General features: G+C 59.4%; 1 protein-coding gene across 11 annotated transcripts; it reads left to right on the top strand.

Moving 5' to 3' along the window:
- The first annotated feature begins 532 nt into the window (after positions 1–532).
- ZBP1 (Z-DNA binding protein 1) lies at positions 533–13,443 on the top strand. 11 transcript variants are annotated; one of them, XM_046677927.1, is made up of 10 exons: positions 533–784; positions 2,089–2,173; positions 2,278–3,077; positions 3,361–4,098; positions 4,715–4,786; positions 5,210–5,383; positions 6,594–6,761; positions 7,937–8,140; positions 9,216–9,449; positions 11,499–11,703. In XM_046677927.1, exons 4-10 carry the CDS (start codon positions 3,741–3,743, stop codon positions 11,657–11,659), a joined length of 1,371 nt encoding a protein of 456 aa, XP_046533883.1. In that variant the 5' UTR covers positions 533–784; positions 2,089–2,173; positions 2,278–3,077; positions 3,361–3,740; the 3' UTR covers positions 11,660–11,703. The 11 variants fall into 11 exon arrangements, 10 of the variants coding, with proteins under 10 accessions (XP_046533883.1, XP_046533882.1, XP_046533886.1 ...); XM_046677926.1 differs by having other exon boundaries at positions 2,089–3,077; XM_046677924.1 differs by lacking the exon at positions 533–784 and having other exon boundaries at positions 1,664–2,173.
- The last annotated feature ends 1,132 nt before the right edge of the window (positions 13,444–14,575 follow it).

The raw sequence follows: 14,575 nt of genomic DNA, 5'->3' as shown, positions 1-14,575 counted from the left end.
TAGTCCTCACCACGACCTCCTGAGGTAGCTACTTTTGTTAGCCCCCTTTTACAGATGAGGCACAGAGAGGTTAAACAACTTGCCCAAGGTCACACAGCTGGTAAGTGGGGGGGGTTGGATCAGAACCCAAGAATCTCTGTGGCCTTGGAGGTGACCTCACCCCACCCCCAGCCTCAATTTCCCCTCCAAGAAAAGAGGCTAGTACCAGCCCCCACCCTGTAGATGGGTCGGGGGACACACGAGATGGGAGAGCACATAATAGATACTCATTAAAGAGAGATGTCTCTTCGACACATACACAATCACAGGGCACCCCCTAGGCATCTCACCTGTGTGTGGGGGTGAGGTGGGCAGGAGTGGGTGCCCAAAGGTTGGGGAAACCCCCTAGCCCCAGAGGATGCTCCGGTCTTGTCAAGCTCAGCTCCTCCCTACTGACGTGTATTTGCAGGCCGGTCCCATCTTGCTCATCAGTTGTGCTTTCAGTTCTGTTTCTTTCGAAAGCCACACACGGAAGTTTCATTTTCTTTTCCTCTAGAAAGCTGATCAGGTCAAGATCACCAGACCTCTATTTCCGGGGTGTGAAAGGCTTACACCCACCCGGGTGAAGCTGGCTCTCCTTCACAGCTGCCAGAGCCCCAGGCTCAGCCCAGAAAGGACCCCCTGGGCATTGCCCGGCCCACCCGCTCCAGGCCACTGTGGAGGAGCCTGCTGCTGCCCCCCGTCCCTGGGCTCCTGACCACCGCTGTCAGCATGGCCGAGGGCGCAGCTGAGCCAACCGAAACAGGTACTTTCTTCCTTCCAAGGAATAGGGAGGCTCCCTGTGGGACCCACACTTCTCTTTCTGCTCCTTTCCTTGGCCCAGATGACAGCAATGGCAGCAATGCCAGAGTCAGCAGAAGCAAGAAGGGGAAGGAGGGCACAGCGTTGGTCCCAAGGCTTGCTCTGCCCTGGCACCCTGCAACCCACTTTCATGCATTTTGCAACGACGTGCAGCAGCCGGAGCAATGTTTCCATTTTCTGCAAGGGGTCACCGGGGCCTGGAGGTGAAATGACTCAGGCCTCACAGCGGATGCTGGGGTCTGAGCGCCCATCTTCATACGCATTTTGAAAAACAGCAGATGCCGCTTTGATAAGACGCGCGTGTACATGTGTGTTTCCCCTTGTGGGTTCTTTCCTCAGGTGACACCTTCCTCCTGGCAGTTTCCCGTGAAAGCCAGCCGTGCGCCCAGGGAGCGCTGTGTTCTGGGGGAACCAAAGTGTGGGCTGTGGGCTGGGGCGGTTTTAAATTCTCTTTGTTTTGTTATCATTAGCTAATTTAGTCCTCACCACAATCTTTGAAGTAGCTCCTTTTATCCCCATGTCACAGATGGAGCAACTGAGGCACAGAGAGTTCACACGGCTAGTAGGTGGCACAGCTGGGGTCAAACCCAGTAAACCAGTCATCAGAGAACAAAAAGGAGACAAAGAGGGGTGCCAGGCAGGGGTGCTGGGGAGGGGTGCAGGGGAGGGGTGCTAGGGAGGGGTTCTGGGGAGGGGTGCAGAGGAGGGGTGCTGGGCAGGGGTGCAGTGGAGGGGTCCTGGGGAGGGGTGCTGGGCAGGGGTGCGGTGGAGGTGTCCTGGGGAGGGTTGCTGGGCAGGGGTGCAGTGGAGGGGTCCTGGGGAGGGGTGCCCAGGTGGGAACTTAGAGAGGGGTCCTGGGAAGGAGTGCCGGGGACGGGTGTAAGAGAGGGGTGCAGGGGAGGGGTGCTGGGGAGGAGTGCTAGGGAGGGGTGCTGGGGAGTGGTGTAAGGGAGGGGTGCTGGGCAGGATTGCAGGGGAAGGGTCCTAGGGGGGGGATGCCAGCAGGGCCCACCTCGGGGATCCTGGGCTGGTTCCCAGGCTCCTGGTGGACTTCCTCCAAGAGAGACATGCAGGTACCAGTCAAGGGCACTCAGTGACCGAATTTAACTCCTGGGGGGTTTTCCCTTTCCTGACTGACTTGGTGCTTACACTTGGTGCATTGCACAACTCCTCAGCACAGGAGGCCAGCCCCACCCTTCCCTTCCGGTGTGGCTCACCTCTCCACCCCCACCTCTCCTTTGAGTTCAGGGGACTGGAGGAGGAGGGAGTGGAGGAGGCTCCCCCTGGGGCAGGCTTTTCAAGAACCAAAACTCTTCAAGAAAGGCAAAGCCAGGTGTGCCGTCGGTGGGACGGGCATACCCTGGTCCCTGGGTTAGAATCTGGGGGGTGATGGGGTAAGTGCCTCTGGGTGTTCCAATCGCACCTCTCCTGCTGCAGCAAGGATGAAAACCTTCTGACCACAAGGGCGGCCGCAGCACCCGGCTGTCGAGCCAGATGGGTGAGCCCTCCCCACCAGCACTGCCACCAAGGACCCCGGGAAGCCCGCAAGGCAGGGGACTGGCCTGCTGCCCCGGAAGGGGACCCAGGTCTTGCCAAGAAGGGCCCTGCTGTGCATTTCCTTTGGCGTCCTTGCGGGCAGACATTTCCTGGCGACAGGCGGGGCCGCTCCCCGCAGGGCTCTCAGCAGCACCCCAAGCACGCTGACGCCCTGTATCTGCCGTGTCGTCTCGGCCCCTGGAGAGCAGCTGGCCTGGGCTTGTGGGAACCTGTCCGTCTGGGAGGAGCAGGGGCGGTTCAGAGAGTTCCTCCTTCAGCCTCACAAGATCCTGCTTAGGGTGTTAAACTCAGGCGGGGCAACAGAGGCCCAGGAGGCGCCTCCCATCCCTGCTCCGGGTCACCTGGGTAGACGTCTGTCCCAGCAGTGGACAAACCCCTTGCTCACTCATTCATTCAAGTCACTCATTCATTCAAGTGCCATTTCCTGAGAACCTGCTGTGTGCCCCGCACCGTGCTAGGCCCCGAAGGGACTGCAGTGAACCAGGCCACCACGGCAGGGAGTCCTTGGGGACACCCTGCAGGGGACCCACACACAACACCCCACCCACGTGGGGCATCAGGACAGCTTCCCAAAGGAGATGGCGTCTGAGAAAGATCTGGAGGTTGAATAGACGTTGGACAGGTGGAGAGGGGGGAAGAGTGTTCCTGACAGAGGGAACAGCATGTGCAGAGGCCCTGGGGTGAGTGGGGCTGGAAGGGGTACAGGTGGGTTGGCACTTGGAGGGGAGTGGACGGGGACGAAGGCAAGGCGGGCCGGTCAGCAGAACTGGTGCTGGCTGCCAAGTGGCAGGTGGACCGCAGGGAACCCAACTGGAGTTGGTGGAATCGCTGTCACCCAAGACGGGGACGAGGAATGGGGAGGTGGAGGTGGAGATGAAGGGACTCAAGACAGCCAGAAACAGGATCTCCAGGACTCCGTGCTTGGGCATCAGGGAGAAAGATCCGTTTCTGAATGTCTGCTAGGTTTCCAGCTGGGTGAATGTCGACGCCACTGACGTGGATGGCGAGCCCCAGAGACGAGGAGGATTCTCCAGGGAGGGAGGAGAGGATGGGCGCTCAGAGGCCAACAGGCCTGCCTCCGAGCCCCCACGCACCCCCCCACTCCCTCCTACTCTCCCGCCCTCACTCCCCCTACTCCCTGTCCTGCCGCCCTCACTCCCCTCTGCTTGGAGGAGGCCTGAGACCTGAGCCTCGGAGCGAACATTCCCACTGCCCTTGAGCACTTGCACCAGGCAGAGGACCCTCGGATGGCCTGGGCACCTCCTCTGGCCACTGGCCTGTCCAGCCAAGGTCACTTCTGACCAGCTCACGTGCCCCTCACTGAACAGAGGCGTTGTTGGTGGATGTCTGCTCGGGTCTCCGCCCCTCCCTCTGCCTTGGACCCCTCTCTCAGGGGGTCTCCGCGGCCCTGGAGCCTCCAGCCGGGGCTCCATCGTAGGTGCACTCAGTTCTCTCTCGGCCCCTCTCTCCCTCTCCCAGACCTTGAGCAGAAGATCCTGCAGGTGCTGAGGGACGCCGGCTCCCCTGTGAAAGCGATCAAGCTGGCCAAGGAATGTGGAGTGTCCAAGAAGACACTCAACCGAGTCCTCTACCGGATGAAGACAGAGCTCAAAGTCGACCTCGAAGGCCTGGCGACGTGGCGCCTGGGCAAGGGCGAGACTGGAGGAGCGATCCTCACAGAGCAGGCCCAGCCCAGCCGGGGTAACCTGCCAGCCGGGGGCGGGGCGGACCCAGCATGGATTTGGCCCTGGGTTCGAGTACGGGCTCTGCCCCTCGGGGGCACATGAGGTCCCCTCATGGTGCCTTGACTCTTCTTTCTGGCTGACGGAGATGACAGTAGGGCTGCATCCTAGGGTTGCAAGAGGATTAGATGCAAAGGGCTCAGCCTGGTGCCAGCACGTAGTAGGTGCAGAGCAAAACATTAATAATAATAACAGAAAATGATAACGATGACAACAATGATAGAGATAATAATGATAGAACGGACAGCATCATGCTAGATCTTCCCTTCCGGTTCAGCAGCTCACAGACCCAAGAGCTTCCAGGGGCCACTGTGGAGTCGGGGGCTCACCCAGCCCACCCACAACCCCGGAGGAGGGCGCACAGCGTCCCTCCCTCTTCCCAGGGAGGCCCATCAGAGGGCAGCCGCCCGGCTGGGGAGGAGCAGGGCAGCATTTGAAGCCAGGTTTATTTACTCTAGAACCTCAGTTTGGAACCCTGTGTGCTGGGGACCACCATCAAGCGGCCACCCTTGTCCGGTAGAGTCCCTGTCCCCTCTCCGGTTCCTCTGCCTCCTGACCTGTCTTTCTTTCTCCAGCAGAAAGACCCCCGCAGAAAGCGGCTGCAACTCCAGAGAACCCTGCCTCTCAGCTCGGTGAACGGCGTCTGCGTAAGCGCCCTGGTTTCCTTCCAGCTCCTGGGATACGGGGCCCACTTCCTCCACCCCCGAACTCTGTGGCCACTTGAGATGTTACGAGTGTTCAGGGGCCACCTGCCCCCACTGAGAAGTTCCCACAAAGTGTTAGAGGCAAGATCAGTGTTCACAGTGGAAGAAGTTAAATGGCTGAGAACTCTCTGCTCAGCAGTCGACGTTCATTGTGCGCTGGCCTCGTGCCCGGCACTGCTGGGAGCACTTTCGGTACATCCCTGATGCGCGGAACAACCCCTGTGGGCACGGTTATTACGCCATTTTACACATGAGGGCCCTGCGCGCTAACGGGCTGGGTCTGTCCCAGGCCGCACAGCTAGTGAGCAGAGGAGAAAATTCAAGCTCTGGGGGTCCTCCTTAACCACCCACCACCCTGCCTTGCAGAGGAAATGATCTACAACTTTCTGAAAGCCCATGGGCCCCATAAGGCCTTGACCATCATGAAAGCCCTGGGATTAGAGACAAAAAAAGAAGTCAACCACAACTTGTATGACATGGAGCACAAACACCTCCTGCACCATGACACGAATTTAGATGTGTGGGCAGTTTATCGACCAGGTAGGCCCTTGCTTGCTGCCCACACCTGGACAGGGCAGAGGGGCAGAGCTGTGACGAGAAACCACAATGCCTGACAGTTGGTCCTTGCTGGGTGCCCTGATAAGCACTTGGCCTGCTCCTGCTGGCCAGACCCTCCCGGAAGCTTGCAGTGGACTTGCTGACCTGTCATTGGAAGGGGGTTCCAGAAGGGAGGGACGTGCTGGCAGGAGTAACCAGGGAGGGCTTCCTGGAGGTGTCGCTTGAGGCTGCAGTTGCAGAAGGCAGGGGGCTGGGAGGGGAGGTGGCCCCGGGGTGCAGGTTTGCTGACAATTTCTGTAAGCTCTTTGCCCCACTTGGAGTGTGAAAGTTTCTGGGAGGGAAGGTCAGGCTGGGCTCAGAAGCCCGCAGGGCGGAGGCCCGCTCAGGGCCAACGTGCCCATTAGGTGAGGCAGCCGCAGGGCCTGGAGCCCACAGTTCTTTTGGGGGTCCACGGAAATGATCTAATTTCTGTTAAAACTCGAAGACACAATGAATATTATAATAAGAATGAAGAGCTAAAATGACTCTAGGCTAGATTCTGTTTCTCTTTATCAACACAGTCATAAAATGTCATTTTAAATATTTTTTTATGGAGGAAGGGGCCCACAAAGGCGCAAGAGCTGAGGGCCCACGAAGGGGGGAACGTGGCTCCCTGTAGGGAGTTGGCCAAGCCCCGGCAGGTGCCTCCCTACCCCACATGGGGCCGACGCCCCTGCTCACAGGGCCCGAAGTGTCTCAGCATCCTAGGGATGAGCACGTGACAGCGGCTGGATTTTAAATGCTGATGAGAGATTGAGATTCTTAAAAATGCCGTGTGAGCCAAACAAAGCTTATCTGGTGTCCAGAAGCAGCCCGCGGACGGCGCCCTGCAGAGCCCACTGGAGGAAGAGGCCCAGCTCTTGGGGGTCAGGGCCCAGGGGCCTCGCAGGGAGGGGCAGACGGTGGGTGAGCCACAAGGCTCCCTCGATGCTCCGGGTGGCAGGGGATGCACAAGTAGAGTGACCCCAGTGGCGATGTCCAAGCCGGGCCCTCGGAGATGCCTGTGGCGTTTGGCTGCCCTTGGACCCACTGACTTAGCACCCCAGGGCGGGCGTCTGGGGATCTGTGTTTTAACAAGATGCTGCCAGCTGGTATTCGGAGCCCCTGATCCCTAGAGAGGTGCGAAGGGATCAAGTGGAATATTATTTTGCAGAAGATTCTGGAAGAAGAAATCAGCCCACCACAGTTATTTACCAGCAAAATCCCGTCACCATGATCTGTCAGAATGGACCAAACAGCCAAATTTCCATCCAGAATTCTGAAGGCATCCAGATTGGACATGGGAATGCCATGGTGAAACAAATGGCCTCTGGGGAGAACGGTGAGTCCCCTGAGAGACCCCCAGCTCAGGGACCTCTAGGGGGCACTGGTACCATCCGGGGTGCGGGCAGGGAGTGGGGGGCGTTCAACCCTCCAAAGAGAAAGAGCAGCTCTCAGATCTCCGAAGTCTTCCTTTGTGGCCCACCTTAGGATGAGGAAGTCTTTCTTTGCATCTGGATCAAACCTTCCCTGCTTTCCTTTCATTCAAATACCTTTTCCTTACTTTCAATGGGACCAGATATTTTTTCATAAGAAACAACTCATTTCACTCTCCCTCGGTGGACTGTCACAGGAGGTCCTTGTAGTATTTTATTTGTCCTGAGACACTAGTTTGTCACACATTTTAACATCTCCGAAACCGGGATGCATCTTACCAGTGGCAACCTAGTTCTGATGAAATACCTCCTGCGCGTGAGCCCTTGCCCCACGCCAGGCACTGTGGCGAGAGGGTCAGGGCCACCTGTGTCCAGCCGGGGGACCCAGGAGTTAGGGTCTCAGCCTAGAAGTTAGGACACTCTGTGACCTCAGGAGAGCCCTTCCCCACTCTGGGCCTCCATTTCCCCAACTACGAAATGAGGAGCTTTGCTCTAGAGTCTTGCTGCGCCCTTCCCTGACTCCAGTCCTCGGAGCCCCGCTTCCCAATTGTGGCCACGCCTGTGTCTGATTATTTACTTACTGTTGTTAAATGGTTTACCTTTTTATTCTACTCAAATTTATTTTAAAATAAACTTTTATAGCATTACTTTGACTTGAAAACCAGGAAGGTCACCACAAAAATAAATGCTGAGAAAATAAAACCCTGTCGGAGGCCCTGGGTGCTGGGGTGTCGAGGGACCTTAAAGATACGGTAACCCCAAAGGGGACTTTCTCCAGATGAGCCCAGAGGACTGAGAACATCTGGGAAGCAGAGGACACTCGTGTTTGGGTTTTCGAGTGCCCCAGGGACACCCCAGCCCACCTGGAGTCGTAAAAACCTGGGGAACCCCGTGCGCCTGTTCTACTGGGTCCACCTGTTCTTTAGTCCTGAGCTGGAAATAAGCATTCCCAGTCCACGGGCGTCCAGGTAGAATTCAGAGGCCTGTCCCCTCTGTCCAGCCAGGGCTTAGGTGCGTGTAGGCAGGGGGCAGGGAGTCAGAGTGTGGAGGTCAGAGGTCATGTTGCTGTGTCCCCTGCCAGGTTCCACGGCTCCCCTCCACCTCCCACCAACAGCACCAGCTGATCCCTCAGCTCAGGGTCTCCCGGCTGGAGCCTGGGGCCCCCAGGACATCCACCTGGAGAAGTCTGTGCTCAGACGGGTGCAAATGGGACACGGCAACGAGATGAACTCTGCCAGCGCCCCGGCTGAGGGACCTGCCCACAGCCCCTTCGGCAGCCACCCAGGTAATGGGCTCACAAGGCCAGACCCGCCCTTACCCCACCCATTCAGCTAGTCGCTGGGTGGAACTTGAGCCAGGCTTTGCAGGGAGAGGCATGATGGGAAATTCCTTTCCTTCTACCAGAGGCTGTACCACAGAGTGGAGCAGGTGGGGCTTTTAGAGTTAGCACCTGGGGTTCCCATCCCCTACTACCCGCCCCCACAGGGAGCCTCAGTGTCCTCGTCTGCACAGTGGACATGGGGAAGCAGAGGCTGGGTCAGCTGAAGTGGGGACAGAGGACATGGCCAGGCTGGAATGGCATCTAAGGAGGCAGGAGGACAGGAGCCACCTAAATGGAGCGCCTGATGCCCTCCTGAGTGCCGTGACCAGTGAGCACAGGGCCTGGGCCGCACCCTCCCCGGGCACTGGCCATCCCGAGACAGGCCAGGGAGGAAGACAGCAGAGAGGCCTGAGAGGGAGGGGGCAGCTGGGGATGCCAGGAGCTGAGTTTCCAGAAGACAGGACATCAGTGAGGTGGGGGGAGTTCCACGAGGTCCAGCGGCAAGGGGTCGGTGGCGACCTGAGGGGACAGAAAGAGCGTGGGGTGTGGAGGAGGCGAGACTGAATGTGGACAACTCTTTTCCCAAGTGGGGTGGGAGAGGCAGGAGCGAGATGCCGGGGCTGGGGACCCAGCTGGGGACCACGTGAAGACTTTAACCAGAGATGGAGCCTGCGTTCCAGGGCTGCTGGGAAGCAGACAGCAGAGACGAGCAGGAGGCAGCAGGAGGAGGGAGAGACTGAGTCCCAGGGGAGGACACTGAGGACCAGGTCGGCTGTGCTGGGCTGCAGGAGGAGGCGGGACCCGAGCTGGCAGACCAGGCTGGTGGTGGTGGGGCAGAGAGAGCCGGCATCCAGGCAGAGGTGTGTGCAGAGGCAGGAAAGTCTCACTAAAGAGCAGGGCGTGGGCCACTGGGGGGATGCTGGGGGAGGACAGTGGGCCATGGAGGACTTGAAAGCCAGGCTGGGGGTCACGGCTCCGGGGCCACCATCCAGCTGCTCACATGCCCCTGCTGGCATCTCTCTCTTTGGCTGTCCCACAGTCTCTGCCACCTCTGCCGGCCCAGAAACTGTGTTCGAAACGCAAATGCCCGAACCAGGCCCCCATCCCAGGGGGGACGTGGTCCAGAGAGTCCATATCAGTTCGTGCTTCCTTGAGGACACCACCATCGGCAACAACAACAGGATGACTGCCAGCCCAGGTGCGGCAGGTCCAGGAGGAGTCACAGGACCTGGGGACAGCAGGTGGGGCCCTGGGGAGCCTGGAGAGGACACAGGTGAGCCTGGGCCGGGTGGGGCTCCTGCGCGTTCTCTCTCTCTCTCTTTCCTTCTTTCCTTCTGTCTGTCTCTCTCTTTCTTCCATCTGCCTTCCCTCCTGCCTTCCTGCCGTCTTTCCTTCATTCACGAGTCCCCGTCGCCCAGGGTCTGGGGGCAAAGAGCAGAGCTCTGGAGTTCGAATGCGTGAGGTCAGGTCTTTCCAGCCGAGCCACCTGCCCCGTCCCCTAGCTCTCTGGGCCTGTTTCCCCGTCAGTAGGAGGAGGATAAGAGCCTGTTGCTCTGTCGGTTGTGGGCAGGACCCGGCGAGCTCTGCAGACCAGCCTCAGACACCATGAAGGGCCATCCTCCTCATCCCTCTAGGCCTCGAGAAGGGCGCCGGGCTGCTGCAGCAAACGGGGCTCCCACTCAGGACAGGCTGCACCGTGCAGTAAAGACCCCGAACAGTGGCTCCCACCTGCTCGAGGCTCAGGTCTCACTCAAGGGGGGCCCACAGGCTGGCGGGGGGTGCAGACCCCAGGTGCTTTGACCTCAGCGCTTGGCCGTCCCATGGGCTCTGTCCCCATCTGTGGGGAGAGGGGCTCCGGAGGGCCAGCCTTCCCCTTCGACCAAGCACACCCGCCGCTCCCAGGCTCCACCTAAGGGCCTGGCTTGGCTGCAAGGGGGGGGCTGGGAAATGTCACGTGAGCCCAGCTGAGACTCAGGGGAGGAGGCCACTGCCGACAGGAAGAAGAGGAGATGGGACATTGGTCCAGTTAGCAGCCCGGCCACAGCTCCTGTCCCCAGAGGCTTGACGGCCCGCTTGCAGAGCCAGGCTATTCCACTTTGCACAGATGAGGCTCCTGACGCAGCCGGCAGGCACAGCTTCAGAGCAAGGCGGGCGATGGGGGTGGTTCACCCAGCGGGCGGACAAGTGTGGGCGGCAGGTGGGAACGGCATGCTGGGCTGGGCAGGGGTGTGTGCTCCAGCGGGGAGAGCAGAGGCCAGCACAGCTCCGGGCCGCAGTGAGGACCTCAGAGTCCATGCGAAGGCCCTGGGGAGCCAAAGAGGGACTTTGAGCTGGAGTGGGCTGTGATGAGGAGTCTGCTTCAGTGTGAAGACAGGATGAGAAGGAGTTCAGCTCCTAGACTTTCTGGGATTTAGACCGAGGAATTGCGATGGTGCCACCAATGGCTAGGAAGCCGGGACTGGCTGGAGGCTGGGGACTCGCCAGCATCCACCAGCCAGTGCCTGAAGCCCCCTTGGACACTTGTCCTGGACATCGAGAGGGTCCTCTCATCCAGATGGCCGTGTCCTGGATGGCTCAGCACAGCAGGGCACTCAGGCTCCACTCTCGCCTCCAATGCCCCCTCACCTGGAGATACAGCCGTGAGCAAAACAGACACAGTGCCCGCAGGGGAGGCCAGAGTCCAGTAAGGAATAGAGGGAGCTCAGGAAGCAATCCAGCATTTCAGAAAGACCAGCGTTGTAAAAAAACCAATAAACTCGGAGGAGGGATGGGTAGTGGCCACGGCGAGGGAGGAGCTGCTTTAGCCAGACAGTCAGAGAGGGCTCCTGGAGGAGGTGACATCTGAGCTGAGCTGAGGGGAGGAAGGAGCCACCTGGCAGGTGGAGGGAACAGCAAGTGCCGGGGCCTCGCGGTGCTCATGCTCAGAGTCAGGCGCAGGAGCCTAGGGAGCAGGAGGGGGCAGGTCGGATGAGCAAGGGCCCGTCTCTCAGAGCATGGAATGCCAGAGGAAAAGTCCAGATCTTACCTGAAGGGAGCTGGGAGCCCTGAGGCTCTGAGCTGGGACATCATGATGTGCGGCACGATTTAAAAGTCTCACCGAGCCAGATGCAGACAGCAAACGGGGCCCTAGTGGAAGCAGGGAGCTACTGCAATGGTCTGGGCAAGAAGGGACAGGCGCCTTGGGGCTGGGGACACAAGACCAGTCGACCTGGCAAGCCTGTGGCCGGGAGAGTGGCCTCAGTCCCCAGTGAACCAAATTGCCTTGGTTATTCAAGGTGAGGCGGCTCACGTGTTCCTTTGGCGACATCTTCTGTTTCCCCAGATCCTGCGCCCTCTGGAGGTGAGCGCCCTGGTGACGCAGGTCGTGCCGCCCCTGTCAGCTTTTCCACGCTCATCTGCCAGCTAGAAGCTGCGGCTCTTGAAAGCAGGGGTCCCGAAACCGAAACCAAAACCAAAACCAAAACTGAAGAAGACGACTGCTGAGTGGGGAGCCCTGGGCGGGTCCGGGGAGGTGGGCCCGGAACAGAGAGGGGGGGGGGGGGGGGGGGGAGGGTTTTGGGGGGGGTGGGGGGGGGGAAGCGCGCAGCCCTGGGGACCGTGCTGTCTTGTGCTCCATAAACCTCCTGTTTGACCTGCTCGCCTCCTGACACATGGCCAGCGTGAGCCAGCATTTGGGCCAGGCCTGGCGTGGGGCTGGGCAAGGGCAGGGCCTGCTGGTGGCCAGGGCCAGCAGACAGGGGTCACCTTGGGGACCCTCAGGGTGTGGAGAGGAGGTGGGCTGACCTCCTGGGTGGCCCAGGCCACTGTCCCCACTTCCTCCCGGGTCTGCCTCCCACCATGGCGCCTGCTCTCAACTCCTCACTCAGGACCTAGCTTCCTCAAGGCCCATCACGGCCGCCTGACTGCTTTGTCACCTGACCTTTCTGGAACTTTCCTGCCTCAGCCTTGATCTCTCAGGTTTTCTTGGCTGAACTTCCAGGGGACAAATCCCTGCCCTCCACGCCCCAGTGGAAGTCACTGGCCAGCCCGTGGTCAGGTGACCTCTGCTGGCCAATCGTTGGGGGATGTTTGTCAGAGGCCAGATGTGGCGCTCACGGGGCTGAGTTCCCTTGGAGGGGGTGTAGGCACCGCAGCATTTCCAGAACCAAGGAGTGGGGTGGGGACCGGGGGTCACTTGGGGAGGAAGACGGAGAAGCACAGAGGAAGGTGGCCATCAGCTGGCAGGCCCCTTGTGGGAGAGGACTTAGGCCCCCCATGTGCACACCCAGCCACGCATCGCTGGCTCTCCGAATGCCACACTCGCAATTCAGCTCGGCCTTTCTCCCTCTCTGCTGTGTCTCCTCGACTGGACTGTGGGGGTCCAAAGCCCAGGAGCCATGTCCCCTTGGGGGAGGAGGGGCTGGCTCACCACACAGCCTCAGCAAAGAATGTCATCAAACGAATTTTGACTTCCTTTTCCAACTGCACTGGAAGGTGCCCTGACATGTTGATCAGTGCCTGGACCAACACACAGCACTTGTGGTGTGTCCCTTAAAGGGGAATCTTAAGGCATTGTTGGAGCTCCTGGATCCAGTCATTCCTGAAGCAGGATCTGACTTTGCATTTGTCCATTACATGAGCCAATGTGTCCCCTTAGTGTGGAAGTCAGCTCCAGTCAGATTTTGGTTTCCCAGTGCACAGTGTCCCTCTCGCCTCTGCTCACCCATGCCCACCCCTGCCCTCCCCTTTCCTGAGCTCCTTGCTACTCGGCCTGCAGGTCTCAGCTGAGACACGACCTCGTCCAGGAAGGCTTCCTGAGCTCCTGATCCAGCCTGAGTCTCTTCTCTGTTCCTGAAGTCTCCTGTGCTGCCCTGTCAAACCCATGCCTCACTGCCCTGTCATGGCCTTGTTCTTCGTCTGTCTCTCTGTATTCATCAAGACTCATCTGGTTGTAGATGACAGAAAGCTGGGACCCACTTTAGCACAAAAAAGTATGTACTACTTCTTCTAATACAGACAAGTGCAAGCATAAAGCCTGCTTCAGGAATATCTGGATGCAGCTGAGACAACGTCTTAAGACTCAGCCTCCCTCTCTCCATCTCTCTGCTCTGCTTTCCTCTGTGTTCCCAAAGATGGCCCCTGGAAGCTCCAGGCCCCCATGCCACAGCTTAGCTGCCTCGTGGAAGGAGAGCACTGCCTCCCATAGCAAAAGCCACATTGGGTGGCTTTGGTCATGTGCCCATCCCTGACCTGGTCATTGGCCTGAGCAATGGAATGCTGTGATTAGCCACCTGTGTCCCGTGATCTATCCCAGGAAGCAGGAGGAGGGTCTGCCAGTGCCCGTCACGTGGCTTCAGGGCGGATGGGTGGTTCTCTAAAGTTACCAGAAAAGGGATGCGGCCGGACAGGCAGGAGCAGCAGAAGGCTGCTGTAGCCCCAGCCCAGGCGAGGGTGTTCCCCGGGCTCAGGGGCCCCGGCTTTTCACTCCTGAGCCGCCAGCGTATGTGGCACAGGCCCCGTCGCTGACCCCTCCTGTGTGCCAGGCCCTGGGCTGCAGCAAGACGGAGCGAAGCCCTGCCCTCAGTGGGCAGTTCACGGTCAGCGGATAGGCGGGCCCGGGTGCTGCGTCCCGAGCAGGAGTAGTCACGGAGAGTGAAGGGAGTCCAGACACGGCCTGGCGGCTCCGAGGCCTCCCGGGGAAGAGGGAACCCGAGAGCTCCTTCTTCCACACCCAGCCCAGGGGGAGGCCGGGGGGACAGGCATGGTGCTGTCGACAGGGGCAGAGCCCAGGCAAAGGCGCGAGGGTGAGAAGAAGACGGTTGATCCAGAGCACCACGGCAGTGGGGCAGGGAGCAGAGCACAAAGAAGACAGAGGTGGGAGGTTAGGGGCCGGCCTGGTGGCGCAGCAGTTAGATTCGTGCTCCGCTTCAATGGCCCAGGGTTCGCCAGTTCGGATCCTGGGTGGGGACCTAAGTACCGCTCATCCGGCCATGCTGTGATGGCATCCCACATAGAAGAACTAGAAGGACCTACGACTAGAAGATACAACTATGTATTGGGGTTTTGGGGAGGGAAGAAGAAAAAGAGGAAGATTGGCCACAGATGTTCACTCAGGGCCAATCTTCTTCACCAAAAAGAAGAAGAAGAAGAAGAAGAAGAAGTGGGAGGTTGGCTGGAAGCAGAAGCCAGACCCCACGCGCCTCAGAGAGTGGACTTGACACCGGGTTCTGTATGAGCCCAGCCCCGCCTCACACGCATTCCAGGGAGAACTGGGCAGGGCTGTGCAACAAGGAAGCTGGATGCACTATGGGAGGCAAGGGTGGGGGGGGTCTTGTCCTAGGGGCTGGAATTGGCCCGGCCTACTGCAGGCAAAGTTATCTCGGCCACCATGGTGACCTGGGGCCCCCAAATCATTCCCTC

The sequence above is a fragment of the Equus quagga genome, chromosome 12, assembly GCF_021613505.1.
Source record: "Equus quagga isolate Etosha38 chromosome 12, UCLA_HA_Equagga_1.0, whole genome shotgun sequence".
In the NCBI taxonomy this organism is placed as follows: domain Eukaryota; kingdom Metazoa; phylum Chordata; class Mammalia; order Perissodactyla; family Equidae; genus Equus; species Equus quagga.
Note: the sequence above shows the minus strand (reverse complement) of the source record. Positions and strands in the feature narration are given on the sequence as shown.

Excerpts from the sequence above, each read along its gene's own strand:
- ZBP1 (XM_046677923.1), top strand. The coding sequence starts at position 3,741 with ATGTCTGCTCGGGTCTCCGCCCCTCCCTCTGCCTTGGACCCCTCTCTC. Across the intron at positions 4,787-5,209 it reads GCTCGGTGAACGGCGTCTGC|AGGAAATGATCTACAACTTT; the intron begins GTAAGCGCCCTG and ends CCTGCCTTGCAG. Across the intron at positions 8,141-9,215 it reads CCCCTTCGGCAGCCACCCAG|TCTCTGCCACCTCTGCCGGC; the intron begins GTAATGGGCTCA and ends GCTGTCCCACAG.